Source organism: Lithobates pipiens, unplaced genomic scaffold (genome assembly GCF_037356315.1).
Source record: "Lithobates pipiens isolate NorthernLeopardFrog02 unplaced genomic scaffold, aLitPip1_a1.2 Scaffold_18, whole genome shotgun sequence".
Lineage (NCBI taxonomy): Eukaryota > Metazoa > Chordata > Amphibia > Anura > Ranidae > Lithobates > Lithobates pipiens.
Window position 1 is genome coordinate 160,433,377 of NW_027507758.1, and position 21,576 is coordinate 160,454,952.

General features: G+C 40.6%; 1 protein-coding gene across 1 annotated transcript in view; it reads left to right on the forward strand.

The window, feature by feature from the left end:
- The first annotated feature begins 2,735 nt into the window (after window positions 1–2,735).
- THBS2 (thrombospondin 2) overlaps window positions 2,736–21,576 on the forward strand; it is a 178,946-nt gene continuing 160,105 nt past the window's right edge. Inside the window, exon 1 of the mRNA XM_077486312.1 lies at window positions 2,736–2,999. Within this exon, the coding sequence (XP_077342438.1) occupies window positions 2,978–2,999 (22 nt within the window). The 5' untranslated portion in view covers window positions 2,736–2,977. The remainder of the gene's footprint in view (window positions 3,000–21,576) is intronic.

Genomic DNA, 21,576 nt, shown 5'->3' on the forward strand with positions numbered 1-21,576 from the left:
AGCCAGTAGCCAATGCCTACCCTAACTTCGGTTTTAGTCCATCAGACTAGCACACAGACGACCAGGTTTTTGACCGCACTCGAGTCCGTCAGAAAGATTTGAAGGCAGTTTTATTTCTAGGTCCGGTGGACTTTTGAGAAGTAAAAGTCAGCTGGAGCCCACACATGATCGAATTGTCCGACGGACTCTGGTCCGATCGTGTGTACGTGCCATTACTCTACCCAAAGTGTAAAAAAGCTTTTTCCTTTAGTTCTACTTAACGTGGAAGTAAACCTCTCTATCCTTGGTTTTTCATCCAAGGAAGCTGCCATCCTGACCTCTGTTTAATCTTCAACTGCTATGGTGCTGCACATGTGATCAGTTATGACACCGGCCATTGGATGGTTTGACTGTTTGATTGAGAGCACAGCAATGGGGGTTATTTACTAAAGTAAAATCCACTTTGCACTGCAAGTGCACTTGGAAGTAAAGTCGCTGTAGATCTGAGGGGGACATGGAAGGAAAATAAAAAACGGCATTTTATCTTGCACCTGATTGGATGATACAATCAGCAGAGCTTCCACTCATTTTAGATCTACCCCTTGGATTTAGAGCGAAAGACCCTTCAAGTGCACTTGCAGTGCAACGTGGATTTGCCTTTCGTAAATAATCCCTAATGTGTCAGTTAGTATTCCACACATTTAGAGAAAGTAACTGTTTTTTGAAACTGATGGGTTTACTTCTGTTTTAACTTTGAATAGGATTATGGGGGTATTTTCAATATGAAGCCAAGTTCAAGATCACAGGAACATGACCTCAAACTAGCAGCAGGAAAACTCAAAACTAATCTAAGAAAGTATTATTTTACCAAAGTAGTAGTTGATGCTTGGAAAAGACTTCCAGTATAGGCAGTGGGGTTGATTTACTTAAAGCAAATAGATTGTGCTCTTTGCAAAGGGCAGTTGCACTCTGCAAGTGCAATTGCTCCAGAGCTTAGTAAACGAGGAAGAGCTCTGCTGACTTCCATCATCCAATCATGTGCAAGCAAAAAAGCAGTTTTTTCATTTTCCTTGCATGTGATTGGCTATTCTTTGCAAAGTGAAGCTTTACCTCATTTGCTAAGCTATAGAGCAACTGCACCTGCAGTGGGCAACTGTACTTTGCAAAGTGCAGTTTGTTTGACTTTAGTAAATCAACCCCGGTGAGTCAGTCAACAGTAAGTGGATTCACATATGCTTGAAACAAACATAGGGGGTTATTTACTAAAGGAAAATCCACTTTACGCTGCGAGTGCACTTGGAAGTAAAGTTGCTGTAGATCCGAGGGGGATGTGCAAGGAAAATAAAAAACAGCATTTTAGCTTGAACATGATTGGATGATAAAATCACTAGAGCTTCCACTGATTTCAGATCTACCCCTTAGATTTAGAGCAGTGTTTCTCAACTCCAGTCCTCAAGGCACCCCAACAGGTCATGTTTTCAGGATTTCCTTTATTTTGCACAGGTGATTTGATCAGTTTCACTGCCTTAGTAATTACCACACCAATGTCACCTGAGGAAAATCCTGAAAACATGACCTGTTGAGGAGCCTTGAGGACTGGAGTTGAGAAACGCTGATTTAGAGTGATAGCATTTCCAAGTGCACTTGCAATGCAAAGCCTTTCGTAAATAACCCCCATAGATCTATACTGAGACAAAAAGTAAAAAAAGAAAAGAAGATAAAAAGAAAAAAGGGGCAGAATTGATGGACCACTTGGCCTTTTTTTCTGCCATTACTCTTCTATGTTTCTAACTTTACTGAAGTGTCAAAAAATGACATTTCATTCAAATCTGTGCGCCGCAGCGCATTGCTGTGACACATGGGGGTTGATCTACTAAAGACATATAGACTGTGCACTTTGCAAAGTGTAGTTGCCCGCTGCAAGTGCAGATGTTCCAAAGCTTAGTAAATGAGGCAACGTTTCAATCACAAAGAGTACCCAATTACATGCAAGGAAAAAAACTAATATTTTTGCTTGCACGTGCATGGATGATGGAATTCAGTAGAGCTTCTGCTCATTTACTAAGCTCTGGAGCAACTGCACTATGCAAAGTGCACAGTCTATTTGTCTTTAGTAAATCAACCCCATGGTGCCCGGAGTTTACATTTTTATGCAGGGTACCACAGCTCACCACAGCACTGGTATGTGAAAGGGGCACCTAGCATATCATTTTTTTCTATGTACCCTACCAATGAGCCTGCGTTGATCTATGCCAACGCATACCAACGCAACCAGCGCAGTTGGTTGGAACAAGCCCATAAATTCTTTTTCGGAGTAGACGTCTTTGGTGAAACATAATGAGATCCAAAGCAAAACGTCCTTAATAGCTTAGGGGGTTAATAAGTCCCATGCTACAGTGTCCTGACATTATCCTATTGACCACTTTTGCTGGCGGTTACAGCATTGTCAGGTTCATGGTCAGCAATTCCCTTCGAGGAATTTTGCTGTGACACTTTCCAGTTACACTGAGGAAGTGACTGTGCTCAAATGTTACTGCAACCAAGCAAACGTGCCCCCCCCAGAAGCCCTGCTTTTACTACTAGCACAAAAGACACAAGTGATCCCTTCTCACCCCCCTCTTCCTCCGTCCTCAGCAGGCTGGGAAATTCCTCCTGACACACAGAAGGGGGCAGGCTTCAACATCACCTCTACACCACTACATTGTCAGGTCTGAACACTCTTATGTCATTCCACACAGGAGTCAGCTTTTTTTTTTCTAACTTCTTGAAAATGCTTCCTTATGGGGCTGAGTCTGATTGACAGCATGCGGTGGAAAGCCGAGTATATAAGTGAGTGAACTGTTCTCTATTATCCACTCTAGACAAGGCTCCCCATACGTGCAGTTGGTTGGCTCTACAAGGGAACAATACATTTACTTTTTAAGTCATTTTTTTTATTTATTTTTTACTTTATTTCTGCATTCCTTCTGAGATTTGGATTGGGAAAAGATCAGCTTTTATGAGGCTTGTAACAAAAAGAGGTAAGCATTCTTTATCTTTACTTTTGTTATCATACATAGTAGATTTGTATTTGAAGTATTGATTGAGATTAATTATGCACTGATTAAATGTTGGGAGTTTTAGTGGAATTTTATTTTTACTTTTTTTGGTAAAAAAAACAAACAAAAAACAATGTTTAGACAAATTAAAGAAGAATAGAGCAGCTTTGGATGACTTGTACGCGGATTTGTGGTGGTACTGCTTGCTGGGACTTGTGGTCCTTTAGTTTTTTTAAAGTTACATACGTTTTATGTTTTGTGTAAACAAAATTTACAAATTATTTACATGTGTAGGGCAAACCATTAAACTGGAATTATGGTCACAATAAAAAAAATGACAAATATGATGCAGTCTGTCTCTAGCAGTTTTTGTTTTAATGAGTCCTTTCAGTAGCTTATTTTATGACCTGTTGATCCTGCCAATAGATTTCCCCTTCCTTTAACAGGGTGACAATGTTGGTCGCTCTGCAGTGAAATTATTCAACAGCGTTGTCATCTTTTAGACAGGATAGTCTTAGATGGACATGTCATTTTAAATGGAGGACAAATTTAACCTTTTAAGCAGTAAAACTGGCCATTTACTGTAGTCATTTTCAGTCAATTTGAACCACTTTCAAGCCATTAGTATATTCAAATATGATCGCAAGTTATCACCAAAAACTACGGAATCTACCACTGACAAGTCCAATTGACCACCAGTCAAAACTAGGTCAAATTTTCAGTTTCAATACAGTTTACTTCAAGATACAATTAAATTGGAATAAAATGGAAAAACAAAATTGCGAAAACTATTGGATTTTACTGCCACATTCGGGGGATTTTTGATCTTTGCGCTTAATCAAACCCACTGTTTATGTCTTTGATTGCTTTGTGATTTTTAAAAAGAGGAATTTAACAATCAAATCAAATTTGTAGATGTATAGTCAGCTTTACAATAGGCTTAGGTTTATATTGCTTTGGGGAAAAAAATGATATGATAAAAATGGATTGTTCAAAATATCTCTGGAAAATATATATATTTTTTTGTCTTAACCTCTGTAACTACCATTTTGCAGAACAGCTTGGTTTGGAGAGATACATAAATAAAGGCGCAATACATTGAAAAATAAATGTCATATATTGAATGCTACTATTGATCACATACAGTTACCAGAAAACAACATTTTTGGGTTTATTAGCCCTTTGAGAGCTGTACTACACAGATTTAAAACTGTTGATGTTACTACTAGAATCAGGGTTTACTGGATGTAAGAGTTGCTGCATTCTTTGACAGTTAGAAAAGTTACTGGACTCCTATAGCCCATAACTGGCCCTAAAGGGATGCAGGGGGAGACTGCTCTGTGTTCTATACTATAGCACAGTTACCAGGGAGATGCTATTGAGTCGTTTACTGAGAAAAGTATATTCTTAGCCACTTCGTGTATGTAGACTGTAAGCAGCATTTAATTTTTTTTTTAATAAATTCACTTTTTGTCCATTCTAAAATGTGTTTTTTCACTCTAACAATGTTGGGATCCCTTATGGACTGTTGGGTTTCTTCCAAATTCATTTTACTGGCTTAGGAATGGACACGTAATCATTAGTAAAGTCATTTTTGCTTATAATGCAAATGTATTTATTGACAGGATCTGGCATTTTTCTTGCTTTGCGTTATAAAGTTTGTTGGCTAAGCTACAAGTAAGACTTTCAGAAAATCACATAGAAAGTAGATGGTAGTGTGGACAGCCTTAGGAGGTATCAGAAATAAGGAGAACATCTAATTTAACATTATAGATGAGCAGGGTTTTATTTTTTTTTATTTTTTTTGACGCACGTGATTAGAACCTGAGGATCTAATTTGCTTCAAAAAAGGAAGGGTTGGCTCGGGGCACAGAGCACTGCACCCTGAGCCCACCCAGTTGTGTGACAATAGTGAATTAATATTCGCTATTGTCTTCCTGCTTCTTCTCCCATCCAATCAGGAAGCAGTTCTTAAGACCCAATTGGTCGAGATGAAAAGCAGCAGTATTGTTCAGGAGCAGGGGGGGAGGCGCAGAGGAGGAGATGCAGGGGAAGCCGCCGAAGCTGCCTGTGGCTTGGATGGGGTAAGTGCGAGGCCAATGGGCGGATGGACAATCGAACAAATGATGGGGGGGTTTGAATGACTGACCGATCACCCAACCGAGCGACGGGGGAGTTTGACCGGCTGAATGAATGAATGGGGAGGGGGTATTTGCCACCCCCAAAAATAATACAACACCAGCCGCCCACAATAGATGGGAAAAATTATTGAAGAAGGTTTAAATGTTACTAAACTGCTGAGTTTGGATTTGGAAGCCATATGTTTATTATAGAAGAACCATAACTGGGGTGATCCCCCTTGTTTTTTGTTTTTTGTTAATTTCCTCTTACCTTTGCCTAAGTATCTTTATAACACATACTCACACATGCAGTAAATCCAGCATTGTCCTGCTGTAATCCGCCACTCTGCTGCCACACACTGGGCTCCATGTTGCAATTTTTCTTTCCTTATGTCATTGAGAGCTGGCTGTTTTATCCGGTTACTTGAAGCTGGCCCCTGATGATGCACATGTGCCATGGTGAGTCATCAGGGGGCCACCTACAAGAACCAGAAAGAGACAGACAGCCCCCCTGAATATGCATGGTGAATTGTGCTCTAGATGGCCCTGAAGCCTCCTGAAATGTGTGACATGAGTATCCCAGGAAGCTACTGGCCACTGGAAGGAAGTCATTGTCATGGTAGTGAGGGTCCGCTTACATAAAAAAAGTATTTAAAAAAAGGTAGAAAGGATTAAGATTAAGAAAACTGAATGAAGAGGTCCTCTTTAGGAAAAAACGATTTAAGTGTGATTTTGTCTTTGTCTACTATTAGGCCGTTTTCACACAGCTGCCCCTCATTCAGTGTAAGCAGGAGATCTGTAAACAGACCCCCTGCTGAGTAAGATCAGACCGAGACAGTTGTCACTTTTGTGACACCCATGTCTGGTCTGACTTCTATCTCCATATCATAATGGAGGAAAAATGGTTTAATGTAATCTCTATTGGTGGGCAGACAAGGGTGGATATTTGTCTGTTCTGATCAGTTCTCACCCAATTTGAGTCCGCAAAAACAGAAAAGCACTGTTTGTTTTTGCAGACCTAAATGAGTTTGGTTGTGGGCAGATGGACACACATCTGTCTGCCTATAGAGGTACCTTGCGTGCTGTTTTGATCTCTATAAAAAAAAACAGACAGATGGAATGCTTGTTTGAATAGGGTCTTTAATAGGCTAATGAAAATAATGCAGTGTTGCCAAAAAATTGAAAATCACGGTATGATGACCCAAGCAATTTTCCAGTCTCCCCACTATAGACCTACCTTGGGAGCTACAGCTACAATAGAGTTAAGGTGTCTGCACTTGGGATATAAGTTTTCTCACAGTTTTTATACTGTTCCTAAACAATAACAATACAAAAGTTGTAACCTGACAACACTAGATGAACTTCTTGTACAACGTGCTTCTCATGAATTTACTGTCAGTGGAATGTGCTAAAATTTACATGGTTGTGCTAGACTTTACCAAAGCCTGTGCTTTTAAGTTGTCTAAAATCATTCTCTTTATTCAGAAGTGCATTGTAGGTAGGTGATGGAATACTAACGGAGTGTTTGTTTCTGAGATTAGTACCTTGGTAGATTAAAAACATAATACTTAAACATAATACTTTTGGCATCCGGCAGACAATCTGGTCTTCTCCTGTCTATAATGTACTTCTACATATATAAAGGACCACCTTTGGAATTAAAGTGCATCATCTTTTTTTATATAATTTGATAGAGTTAAGAAAGGTCCTTACTTGGGAACCCTCTCTATTTGTACCCTGGTGGCCAATCCACTGGGGAAATGAGATGGGAAATTCCAATTTTTTACTGTTGTCACTGAAACAGGAGCTGAGGGAATATCTCCAATAGAGAGACCCGTTACAATGACAAAGTTGACCACACACTAATAGATTTTCAAAAGAACATTTCATCCAAAAATTGGTTGACCACGTTGGTTGACTTGATGAAAGTCGTTCAAAAGTACTTTAAAAAAATAGCTTTTAACATTCGATTTTGAAGTGAATGGACTTTCCTGAATGAAAACCACATTCACTGTAAGAAATTAGTTTGTTTTCTTATCTGCTCAAATGTTCTCATCAATGTGGCTGAAAATGAATGCTGATTTGACCCACTAGCCACTAGAAAATCAATGTAACATTTTTAAAACAACATTTTTAAATAGAATTCTACTAGTGTACAGCCAGCTTAACCACTTGCCGACCAGCGCACGACGATGTACGTCGACAGAATGGCACAGGCAGGCAAATGGGCGTACATGTACGTCCCTTTAAATTTGCCGCCCTGCCATCGGGAGCACGCCACCGGCGGCACGCTCCCGCGCTGGTCGGGACCCTCGTGAGTCCGGTCGCGGGACCCGTGGACTCGATCGCCGCGGGCATACCCGCGATCGTCTCACGGGGCGGCCAAATGAAGAAATGCCGTTGTAAACAGCATTTCTCCATTCTGCCTAGCAACTAGTGACGCTGATCTCTGCTCCATGTGTATATCTTTTTTTAATCCTTTGAATGTGCAGGCATTCTTCTTTTCTCAAGTATTCCACGGAGGCAGGCCGGGGCTAGCACTCCTACTTGGTTCCCCTTGGGTTATTGTACACACCTGGAGCAGCGGATTCCTTCTTTCCTGTTTTCAGTTCTGCCAAACTCTTTCCATTTTCCAATAATGAATTGAGCAGTGCTCAATGAGATGTTCAAAGCTTGGGATATTTTATTATAACCTAATCCGGCTTTAACCACTTCCACTTCCAGCGCACGACGATGTACGTCAACAGAATGGCACGGGCAGGCATATTGGCGTACAGGTACGTCCAATATTCAATGCCGCCCTGCCATCGCTGGTCGGGACCCCCGTGAGTCCGGTCGCGGGACCCGCGGACTCGATCGCGCGGGCATCCCCGCGATCGTCTCACGGAGCGGCCGAATGGAGGAAATGCCGAGTAAACAGCATTTCTCCATTCTGCCTAGCAACTAGTGACACTGATCTCTGCTCCATGTGATTGGAGCAGAGATCAGTGTTCACTAAATGAAAGCCCAACCCCCCCACAGTTAGTAACACACCCCTAGGAACACTTAACCCCTACACTGCCACCCACTGGTTAACCCCTTCACTGCCAGTGTCATTTACACAGGAATCACTGCATTTATATAGCAGTGATTACTGTATAAATGACAATGGTCCCAAAAATGTGTCAAAAATGTCCGATGGGTCCCCCACAATGTTGCAGTCACAATAAAAATCGCTGATCGCCGCCATTACTAGTAAAAAAAAAATAATAAAAAATTATTAATAAAAATGCTATAAAACTATCCCTATTTTGTAAACGCTATAACTTTTGCGCAAACCAATCAATAATCGCTTATTGCGATTTTTTTTTTTCAAAAAATATATAGAAGAATACGTATCGGCCTAAACTGAGGGAAAAAATGTTTTTTTATATATTTTTGGGGGATATTTATTATAACAAAAAAAATAATGCGTTTTTTTCAAAATTGTCGCTCTATTTTTGTTTATAGCGCAAAAAATAAAAACCGCAGGGGTGATCAAATACCACCAAAAGAAAGCTCTATTTGTGGGAAAAAAAGGACATCAATGTTGTTTGGGAGCCATGTCGCACGACCACGCAATTGTCAGTTAAAGCGACGCAGTGCCGAATGGCAAAAAGTGGTCTGGTCTTTGACCAGCAAATTGGTCCGGTCTGAAAGTGGTTAAGAAGGGATTTCCTATCATTTTGGAGGAATTTCCACCAATTTTCTGTTGTGTCTCCAGGACAGAAGGCAAAAGGAAATCCTTGTAATAGGACACAAACTATAATAAAGCCTGACAGAGATTTTATCCATGACCCAATCTATTCAAAAATTGTAAAAGTGATTACACTTTTATAAGGAAAAGGCAACAACCACTAGCACGCTGAAAGTAATTATCTAGTAATTACTATTCTTACCTCTGTAAACTGTTGAATGGTAAAAACGTAATTGGTTGAGGTGATATACTACATGTGGCACACCACCATTGCCCTTAACACAGATTTCTGGACAGAGCTATTGGGCATAGTAGCCAGTGTCTTGCTCAGTACTTTTTAAAACATGACTTTTTTAAAAAAAAAACATATTAGGAGTGAAAATATCCAAACAGAAATACTATGGAAAAGAAGTAGGTTAATACTTACCTGTCCATTGGATTGCTGAAACTTTTCTCTCTTGCAGAGCTCTGTGTGCAAATACTACCCAACAGCTCTTATGTGTCAAATAACATGTTCTCCTGCTGGCTGCTGTGGTTCCTCCCTCCAACAACTTGTCACTGCAAGACACAGTAGTGGTGCAGAGGTTGGTGGTAGAAACCAGATTGCAGTCAATGATTCAGCTATGAATTCTGCATTGCATCAAAGTGTGTTGGATGAGAATGTGAGGCCAGCTGTCCAAAAGTTAAACCTAAACTGCAAATGGATCTTTTAGGCCTTGTAGTTGGGAGGCAGTAAAAACATGTGGCTGAGCTATGCTTTTACTGCTCAAAAATGCACCCCCTTAAGCTGCAAAAGCAGCAGCTTTGACGCTTTTTATCGCAGTATGACACCATTTATATTTACTGTCAAGCTCAGCTGGCAGTACCACATGCTGAACATGACCCATTCACCTGACTGGGACCACACCATTACCACCCCGCAACCACATGTGCTGCATTGGTTGCGCCGCAGGGTTGCGGGTTTTTGGGTGTTAAAACAGGCAGTGAGAAGGGGATATTATGCCTCTTTACCACCTGTCAAATGCCCTTTGAAGAGCGTTTTACTATGGATCGTTCTTCAGGGGGCCACCGTGTGTGTAAACGAGCTCGTAAAAGCCTAACAATCAGAAGAGCACTAGCAATTCCATCTCCTCCATGTTATGGAGATGGAGAGAGGGGAAGGTGTTCTGTAGTCCTAACACACATCCTGTTCTAAACACAGTACAGCGTGGTTACTCCAAGAAAGGAAATGCAATAGTTGCAAAATCACCAGGTGAAAATAAAGGAAATAGCAACTACAAGGACTACTAAACTGACATACACTATATTACCAAAGTATTGGGACACCTGCCATTACACGCACATGAACTTTAATGGCATCTCAGTCTTAGTCCGTAGGGTTTAGTACAGGCTTACCTCACCTTAAGAGTTAACTTCACTGAAACTAAGGGGCCAAGCCCAACCCCTGGAAAAAAAAACCCACACCATAGTCCCCCCTTCACCAAATGATTTAGACTAGTGCACAAAGCAAGGTCCGTTAAAACATAGATGAGCGCATTTAGGGTGGAGGAACTTGACTGGCCTGCAGTCCCGATCTCAACCCGATGGGATGAATTAGAGCGGAGACTGTGAGCCAAGCCTTCATATCCACAAATATGCTTATGCACAAAGCCACAAATGCTCTTCTGGAGGAATGGTCAAAAATACCCATAGACACGCTCCTAAACCTAGTGGACAGCCTTCCCGGAAGAGTTGAAGCTGTTATAGCTGCAAAAGGTGGGCCAACTCAATACAGGCATACCCCACTTTTAAGTACACAATGGGGTTTATTTACTAAAGCTGGAAAGTGCAAAATCAGGCTCACTTCTGCATAGAAACCAATCAGCTTCCAGGTTTTATTACCAAAGCTTAATTGAACAAGCCGAGGTTAGAAGCTGATTGGTATCTATACAGAAATGAGCCTGATTTTGCACTTTCCAGCTTTAGTAAATAAACCCCATTGTGTACTTAAAAATGGGGTATGCCTCTATTGAATTGGCCCACCTTTTGCAGCTATAACAGCTTCAACTCTTCCAGGAAGGCTGTCCACTAGGTTTAGGAGCGTGTCTATGGTTATTTTTGACCATTCCTCCAGAAGAGCATTTGTGGCTTTGTGCATAAGCATATTTGTGGATGAGAAGGCTTGGCTCACAGTCTCCGCTCTAATTCATCCCATCGGGTTGAGATCGGGACTGCAGGCCAGTCAAGTTCCTCCACCCTAAATGCGCTCATCTATGTTTTAATGAACCTTGCTTTGTGCACTAGTCTAAATCATTTGGTGAAGGGGGGACTATGGTGTGTTTTTTTTTCAGGGGTTGGGCTTGGCCCCTTAGTTCCAGTGAACTCAACTCTTAAGGCGTCAGCATACCAAGACATTTTGGAATATTTCATGCTCCCAACATTGTGCGAACAGTTTGAGGATGGCCCCTTCCTGTTCCAACTTCACTAAGTACCAGTGCACAAAGCAAGGTCCATGAAGACATGTATGACTGAGTTTGGGGTGGGGGAATTTCACTGGCCTGCACAGAGTTCTGACTTCAATGCAATAGAACACCTTTGGGGTGAATTAGAGCACAGACTGTGAGCCAGGCCTTCTTATCCTCATCAGTACCTGACCTCACAAATGTGCTTCTGGAAGAATGGTCAAACATTCCCATAGACACACTCCTAAACCTTGTGGACAGCCTTCCCATAAGAGTTGAAGCTGCAAAGGGTGGACCAACTCAATACTGAACCCTACGGACTAAGACTGAGATGCCATTAAAGTTCATGTGTGTGTAAAGGCAGGCGTCCCAGTACATTTGGTAATATAGTGTATATTCAATTTCTTCTTGGGTTTGGATATACTAAATTACCAGAATTATATTTAGTCCCTCAAGAACTAACCAAACTATTGCTGCTCTAGATGCAACCAGGCTGCAAACCATAAAACGGATGGTGGTTTTGAGGAAGCACACTAGTCGTGTGAAACGCGTGACCTTTTCTGCCTTTGTCATATGTCTGTGCATCTGTTTTTATGACCTCCTGGAAATGAATGTATTGCATCATATTGGGAGTGCTGCCATTCCTTTCACCTTCACTACACATGTTCCCTCAAGAACTAGTTCTGGTTGGTGCAATAGATTTAAAAAAAAAAAAAGTTGGATTCCTTCCTAAATCCACAAACTATACAGTGCTTTGAAAAAGTAATCATACCCTTGGTATTTTTCACATTTTGTCATGTTACAACCAACAATGTATTTTATTGGGATTTTAACAAATCGGCACATCATTGTGAAGTGGAAGGAACGTGATAAATGGTTTTCATTTTTTTTTTTACAAATAAATATGTGAAAAGTGTGGCATGCATTTGTATTAATTTGTGGCATGCATTTGTATTCAACCCCTGGGTCAATACTAGAACCACATTTCACTGCAATTACAGCTGCAAGTATTTTTGGCGATGTATCTACCAACTTGCCACATCTAGAGAGTGATATTTTTGCCCATTCTTTGCAAAATAGCTCAAGCTCTGTCAGATTGGATGGAGAGTATCTGTGAAAAACAATGTTCAAGTCTTGTCACAGATTCTCAATTGGATTTACGTCTGGACTTTGACTGAGCCATTCTATCACATGAATATACTTTGATCTAAACCATTCCATTGTAGCTCTGGCTGTATGTTTAGGATCGTCCTGCTGGAAGGTGAACCTCCGCCCCAGTCTCAAGTCTTTTGCAGATTCTAATAAGTTTTCTTCTAAAATTGCCTTATATTTGGCTCCATCCATCTTACCATCAACTCTAACCAACTTCCTTGTCCCTGTTTAAAGTTCTTCAGAAAAGAAGAATTTAGTAATGATTAAGCACACGTTGGATGTATGAAACGCGTCTACATGACTAAATATCTGGTTTTGCTGGTGTATCTTTTTTTAATCCTTTGAATGTGCAGGCATTCTTCTTTTCTCAAGTATTCCACGGAGGCAGGCCGGGGCTAGCACTCCTACTTGGTTCCCCTTGGGTTATTGTACACACCTGGAGCAGCGGATTCCTTCTTTCCTGTTTTCAGTTCTGCCAAACTCTTTCCATTTTCCAATAATGAATTGAGCAGTGCTCAATGAGATGTTCAAAGCTTGGGATATTTTATTATAACCTAATCCGGCTTTAACCACTTCCACTTCCAGCGCACAACGATGTACGTCAACAGAATGGCACGGGCAGGCATATTGGCATACAGGTACGTCCAATATTCAATGCCGCCCTGCCATCGCTGGTCGGGACCCCCGTGAGTCCGGTCGCGGGACCCGCGGACTCGATCGCCGCGGGCATCCCCGCGATCGTCTCACGGAGCGGCCGAATGGAGGAAATGCCGAGTAAACAGCATTTCTCCATTCTGCCTAGCAACTAGTGACGCTGATCTCTGCTCCATGTGAATGGAGCAGAGATCAGTGTTCACTAAATGAAAGCCCAACGCCCCCACAGTTAGTAACACACCCCTAGGAACACTTAACCCCTACACTGCCACCCACTGGTTAACCCCTTCACTGCCAGTGTCATTTACACAGGAATCACTGCATTTATATAGCAGTGATTACTGTATAAATGACAATGGTCCCAAAAATGTGTCAAAAATTTCTGATGGGTCCCCCACAATGTCGCAGTCACAATAAAAATCGCTGATCGCCGCCATTACTAGTAAAAAAAAAAATAATAAAAAATTATTAATAAAAATGCTATAAAACTATCCCTATTTTGTAAACGCTATAACTTTTGCGCAAACCAATCAATAATTGCTTATTGCGATTTTTTTAACCAAAAATATGTAGAAGAATACGTATCAGCCTAAACTGAGGGAAAAAAAATTTTTTTATATATTTTTGGGGGATATTTATTATAACAAAAAGTAAAAAATAATGAGTTTTTTTCAAAATTGTCGCTCTATTTTTGTTTATAGCGCAAAAAATAAAAACCGCAGGGGTGATCAAATACCACCAAAAGAAAGCTCTATTTGTGGGATAAAAAGGACGTCAATTTTGTTTGTGAGCCACGTCGCATGACCGCGCAATTGTCAGTTAAAGCGACGCAGTGCCGAATCGCAAAAAGTGGTCTGGTCTTTGACCAGCAAACTGGTCCGGTCTGAAAGTGGTTAAACTTCGCCACAATGTTATCCCTCACTTGTTTGGTGTGTTCTTTGGCCTTCAGGATGCTGTTTGTTCACTTAGGTTCTCTAACAAACCTCTGAGGGCTTTCACAGAACAGCTGAATTTTTACTGAGATTAAATTACACACAGGTGGGCTCTATTTACTAATTAGGTGACTTCTGACGGTAATATATTCCACTAGATTTTAGTTAGGGATATCAGAGTAAAGAGGGCTGGATACAAATACACACCACACTTTTCAGATATTTATTTATAAAAAAATTGAAAACCATTTATCATTTCCTTACACTTCACAATTATGTGCCACTTTGTGTTGGTCTATCACATAAAATCCCAATAAAATACATTTACGTTTTTGGTTGTAACATGACAAAATATGGAAAATTTCAAGGGATATAAATACTTTTCAAGGCACTGTAAATGGATATTAACATTTACTGTATAGGTAATAAGACCTAAGGGTGTTGATCCAGGGAATGTTCAATATCCTCCTGGGGGATCAGGAAGGATTTTTGTTTCCTCTGCTGGAGCAAATTGGACGATGCTTTAAAGAGTTTTTTTTTTTTTTACCTTCCTCTGGATCATCTGTTGGTGTAGTATTGTGTATACGGAGGATTTTTTTTTTATATTGAGTGAATAACTATCTAACTACTGTACGTAACTTTATAACTATATCATTTTGTAAGCCAAAGTACAAGAATACATGTGCATTATTGCAGATGCTTGACATAATTAGGTATCTGTAGATAGGTGTTGTTTTCCTGCTTTTGTGATGCATTTCAAATGTGCTCTAAATATAGGTCAGCAAAATCCAATTTACTTCAATAGTGTGGTGTGGCTGGCAGTTCCAAGGCTGTGTTTGACCCAGTGTGTTTCTTTGGACCCAGCAGGCCCCATTGAGATGCATTTGCATTGGAGGCAAAGCAGTTCAAGGGCAACCATTTTGTTATGTTTTGCATTCAGATGCAAGCATTGCTTTCAAATGAGTATATATGGCAGTGTTTGACAGCAACGGCCATCTACTAGAGTCCTAAGGGCTCTTTCACACGGGACGGATCAGTGATGATCTGCCCCGTGGACATCCGCTTACTCAGCAGGAATCTATCCGTCGATCCCCGCTGAGCAGGAAGATGACAGGTCTGTCTCTGCACACTGCGCAGGGACGAACCTGTCAGAGCGCCACTCTCCCCTATGGGAGATTGGATGACGATGGGGCGCAGAGTCCGTTGTCACACGATCCGATCAGCAGACAGATGGAAAAGTAGGTTTTCATCCGTCACACTTTTTTGGATCGGAGTGGGTCGGATGTCAGCGGACATGTCACCGCTGACATCCAACGCTCCATGGACCTCTATGGAGCATCCATTCAGGTCCACCTAAAAAACTCACGGGCGGACCTGAACGGATCGGTCATGTGAAAGAGCCCTAATACTGATTTACTTTAGCATAAAACTACCGCTGATGATGGAATAGTTCACAAATGATGTGACAATTAGTTAAAATAAAGAAAATTATAACACAGGTAAACATTTAATTACTAGAGACATTTATTTTGAACCTTTGGTAAGCAACTTTCCTTTATATAATGACAAATTAACTGGAGTGTGTGTTTCTGTAACATGAGTATACACATTTTTCAGCCAACATGATTACATCTTAATACAAACAGCCTGGCACACAATCACAGAGTACACATGTTGAATTATAACAAAGGAAACCACTTAACATAGCACACCAGCCAAGCCAGCTCCAACATCAGATCTAAAATAAATCTCATACAACAGCAGAGGCCAGCAAAGGTTGTCCACTGCTGTGCTGTTAGGTATCCAAATACTGTTTCTATTCTGTACTCTCCTTGGTTATTATATGTTCAATAAACATTATAATCTAAAATCACAAAACACTAATTACACGTTTTTGTTTGCATATGATATAATTACTTAAGATGTGAAGACTAAAGGCCAGTCCACCCATAAGAGATATTTTAGTTTTTGGTAAATACTTGAGCAGTAAACCACTTAACAGTTTCTTATGTATCTCAGTGATTCTGTTGGTGAGTCCTCTGCAAATGGTTTCCAGGTTCTGCACACTTATGTGCCCATTCAAAGGGGTTCCCACAGTCAACGTAGGGTTTTGTGTATAGTCAGTGTTATGTGAATGCAACAGAGGATGATGCACCAAGCTTAGGTGTACAAGTACACTAAAAACCCCTAGATGGACAAACAGAGGGTTAGGAATTACAGTAGGGGGATTTAAATGTTGAAGAACCCAAGACATTCACCAAACCAGAAGCTAACTTAGCCCTCCATGCTCCACCTATACCCAAATATTACTTCTGGGTAGCCTTCTTTTGTAATTGCCCTTAGATTTCTAATACAAACAGAAAGTGAAGAGTCTTAGTCCAACACAAGAGTTTTGTAAAGATTCCAATACTTAAGCAGCGCCCCTGTTCATTAGTTAAAATGTGACCAACATTCACATGTAAACCATATGAGAAGTGTAGTATGATAATAAGTGATGAAATTGTTCTTAATGGCGGGTGAAGATTCAGGTTGATGATCTATAAGCATGCAAAAAACACACAGTGTGAGTCACACTCCCCTGGGGTTTAAACTCACCAGAAAGCAGTTAAACAAACGCCTTGAATATTCTAAATGTCATCCAGTTGGCAAGGTTTAGCTTGAACTGCACATCACTCCATGGGTGGTCGGTCATATAAAAAAAGGCTCCACATAGCGTTATCCCATTTAAAGCATTTATTAAAAGACCACCCCCTTAAAATCACACTTACAAAGTATAATGTTTAAACAAGCATCTAGGGTAAAATTGAGTTATCACTGGACAGTGGAAGCCAGCTATCAGCCACCGCACTAGCCGCGTTGATAACGCTTGGTTGTTCTCCACTGGCCGTGACATGCATATGTCACTTCCGGTCTCCGTATGGTCCCACTCTGATGCGTTTCGTCATCACGACATCATCTGTGGGTGTCCTTTGATTTCTGTCTGGAACTGACAAGAACTGAGTCAGACTGGGATGCGTCTGTCCCAGATAACAGATTGCAGGGTTACTGGGTGCAGGTATCCAACAGCAGCAAGGGTGATCAAGTCTGTGTAGCTGTACTTAGGCAACTGAAACCAGACTGTATATGATTAAATATTTATTAATAATTAAAAAGAAAACATCCTACACCAGCAAACAGAATACACAACAAAAGTGAAAATATACAGTACATTAACCATAAACCATATAATAAAATATCTAACTAGCAACCAAACAATACTGCAATATTTACAAGCAGAGGGGAAACATGAAATAACAAGGTAAAACCAGGGATGCAGGGAACAATCAGGTAGGGGGAATTGGATTGGGATCTAGAACAAGGGGAGCAGAGGAGTGGTAGCAGGGTACATGATCATGGCAGGAATCAGGATCAGGAAAAGTCAGCAATCAGGTAACAGGCAAAATACTGTAGCAGAGACTGAAATGAAGAGAGGAGTTATATATCTTCCCAGCAGTCAGCATCAGGTAGAGCCCAATTACTGGGATCTTCTGGCTGCTGTGGGACATTTGACTGTGACCTTCAGCTCTGGGAATCACAGTGCCACCAGCAGGTGATCCAGGTCCTGACACAGATCCTGGACCTCAAGTGTGCATTAATAGTAACAGTCAGGTTAGGTCTTGTGTAATAAACTTGTTTTTCAAGCATATCCCACAGACATTGTACTTGTTTTTCAAGCACATCCCACAGATGCATGATTGGATTGAGATTTGGGGAATTTTGTGGCCAAGTCAACAACTTGAATTTGTTGTTGTACTCTTAAAACCATTCTGGAATTCATCAGAACAGGTCATCTTCTTCCACTCCTCCATAGTATAGTTCTGATGTTCACCTGCTCACTGCAGGTACTTTTGGCTGTGGACACAGGTCAGCATGGACACTTTGACAGGTCTATGGCTACACAGCCCCATACTTCTGACACCTTTCTATTGGAACTAGCATTACTTCAGTTCTTCTATTAAATCAGACTACACAAGCCACTACCCATGTGCAATAATAAGCTTTGCCCACCTATGACCAGTTTTCCTTCTTTGGGCCACTTTTGGTAGGTCCTGACCACTGCAGACCAGGAACATTCCACAGTTTTAGAGCTCCAGTCATCTAGCCATTACATTTTGGCACTTGTCAACATCGCTCAAATACATACGCTTGCCCATTGGCTTAGAATATGATGAAAATGTGTATATAAGCGTATATTAGATATCTACATTAGCCATTATCTATGGCAGCGTTTCTCAAGCTTTTTTCAATCAAGGCACTCTTTCAATTTATGGACAATCTTGAGGCACCCTCCAAAATTACGGACAGTCTCAAGGCACCCCATTCTAAAATGTAAAAATGATTCTAATAGTTTTACATAATGCAGCAACATCAATAAACTAGGATACCCAAAGTTACAGGTGATTTATTCTTCCAAAGCAAATACACTTTTGCAAACTGGTACTGACTAGTATTCCAATGTTTCTCTTCTCCCTCAGTTTTTCCAAAGTTTAGCTAATGAGACCCCACCTATAGGTACCTATAGGTAGCTTACTATATAAAGGATAGATGTATGGGCCTCCATTATCGCTGAGGAAGTCCCGCTTAGGGACGATACGCGTGTGAGAGGACTTTGTGACGTCACGGCAGCCATCTTATCTACCTATGTATACCGACAATACTACATGCCAGTCACCCTAGCACTGGGGTTATAGTGCTTTTTATGTGAGTACCTGATTTTTACGAATAAAAAGAAAGTACTTTAGCCACACAGTGTGCACTATATATTTTGTCATTGGTTTTTTCATGGTACTACTGTTGGAATTTAAGAGTGACAACGTGCGGTTGTTAAAAGTGGTTGGACTTTGTATCTTATTCATCTGTACATTCAAGCTTCCATCTGTGACCACTTTAAGTGGTGAACGCCTGTTTAACCCATCTGTTCGCTCAGGGGTCCAGTGATTGAGGTGAGCGGTTTGGCTAGCTGGTGGAGGATTTACTGATTAGGAGATATCACATGAATGTCTATGAACATCCATATCACCGCTAAGGAGATCTTATCTATCAACTTTTATATCCATCTTTTATACCAAAGGGAACTTTTTTAACATTTTATGCTATGAGCAATCTGTTATTTTGTTTCTGTATATATTCTTAGTGCTGCACTGTTATTTACCTATTACATGTACTGTGACATACTGAAGCAGAGCATGATCCCCTCCCTTCAGAGACTAGGCTGCACGGCAGAATTCCAACATGATAACGACCCCAAACACACCTCCAATACACCCACTGCCTTGCTAAAGAAGGTAAAGGGGATGCACTGGCCAAGCATGTCTCTAGACCTAAAACCTATTGAGCATCTGTGGGGCAACCTCAAATGGAAGGTGGAGGATGTCTCTAACATCCACCAGATCCGTGATGTGATCATGGAGGAGAGGAAGAGGACTCCAGTAGCAACCTGTGAAGCTCTGGTGAACTCCATGCCCATGAGGCAGAGCTGAAAAATAATGGTGGCCACACAAAATATTGAAATTTGGCCCAATTTGGACATTTTCACTTAGTGGTGTACTCATTTTTGTTGCCAGCAGTTTAGACATTAATGGCTGTGTGTTGAGTTATTTTGAGGGGACAGCAAATTTACACTGTTATACAAGCTATACACTCACTACTTTACATTGTAGCAAAGTGTCATTTCTTCACTGTTTTTACATGGAAAGATATAAGATATTTACAAAATTGTGAGGGTGTACTCACTTTTGTAAGATACTGTATATATATATATATATATATATATATATATATATATATATATATATATATATATATATATACACACACAGTATATATTGTATACATTGATTTCTCATTTAACTAGCTTTCTTCCAACCCTAAGCAAAAGGCTATAGGAGCAAAATCTGCATTCTTTGTTTATCATTTTTCTGTAGGGAGAAAGACTAAAAAGCAAATTGTGGCGAATTGTGGCATAGCATTGCAGGGAGTCTGCCCTTAAAACCTAACATTCCAATTTTCAACAGGTTTTGATTGGCTGGGGTCTGGGATGTAAAGAAGTGAACAGTGAGATGGAAACCTGATATAAGATCTAACAAGTCTACTTTCACATATAAATATTCTATCTGCTGGAAAAGAATGGGTGTGGAACAGCATGACAGATGGTCCAAATCCATTACATTTTACCCTCAAGGGTAAAATTTTGTTTAACACAAAGGTGTCAGATTTTTATGCTTTCAAGTATGAATAGTCATTCTTCACAAAATACCTAAGACCTTAGCTATGTTGGTAAGCAGAGCTTTTAAAACTGGACTTTTCCTTTGTGTAATGTTATAAATGGTCATGGAAAATATTAGCAGAACTGACAATATTTCTAGGCTCTTCCAGGTTTGAAAAGCATGACCTATAATGCAGGATTCACACTATTTTACTTTAACACATTTTGAATGGTACCCCAAAGCACTTATGCCATAAACACATGATCGGAATTTCGGCCAGCAAAAGACTAATGAGAGCTTTTCATCGGAAAATGCGACCATGTGTATGCTCCATCGGAATTTGGCTGGCCAAATTCCCGGCAGCAAAAATTTGAGCGCATGTTCTCAATTTTTCAGATGGAAATTCTGATTGTATGTATGCAAATTCCGACGTGCAAAAACTCAGATTCAGCATGCTCAATTCAACTACGAGATGGAAGCTATTGGCTACTGGGTATCGAACTTCCTTTTTCTAGTCCCGTCGTACGTGTTGTACGTCACTGCGTTCTTGACGGTCGGAATTTGGTGTGACCGCGTGTATGCAAGACAGCTTGAGCAAAATCCAGGAATTCCATTGGGAAAACCATCAGAGCCTTTTCCAACCAAAATTCTGATCGTGTATACGCGGCATTAGGCAATACAGCTTCAACTAACATAGGTTGCAGTGCTCCACAATCCAGGATAATACACTACTGTGCATTGTGGTGTGCTACATTGCTAAAAATAGAGCACATCTGTTTATTCGGACATTCTAGCACAGAGATATGCAATTAGTGGACCTCCATCTGTTGCAAAACTACAAGTCCCATTATGCCGCTGTCTTGCTATGCCTCATAGGACTTGTAGTTCTGCAACAGCTGGTGGTCCACTAATTGCATACCCCTATTCTAGCGTGTTGCCAGCCCATTTTTTTATGTGCTACCTTAATGACTGCACATAAGCATGTAAAAAGGTAATGCAACGCACCACGCCACACTGGAAAATATGACCTCAGCCTAAAGCTGGCCATAGATGATTTTTTTTTTTCCATTCAGTCAGCAGGCTAAATGAAAATAAACAATCTAATTCCTCCATCCACACAAGTGGGGTGAAAAGGGAACCCTCTCCACTGGAACATTGTAGGGTTGATTTACTAAAACTGGAGAGTGCAAAATCTGGTGCAGCTCTGCATAGAAATCAATCAGCTTCCAGTTTTTTTTGTTTTGTTTAAAGCTTAAAGTGGAGTTCTAGCCACAATAGTTTTTTTTTTTATTAGCAGCTA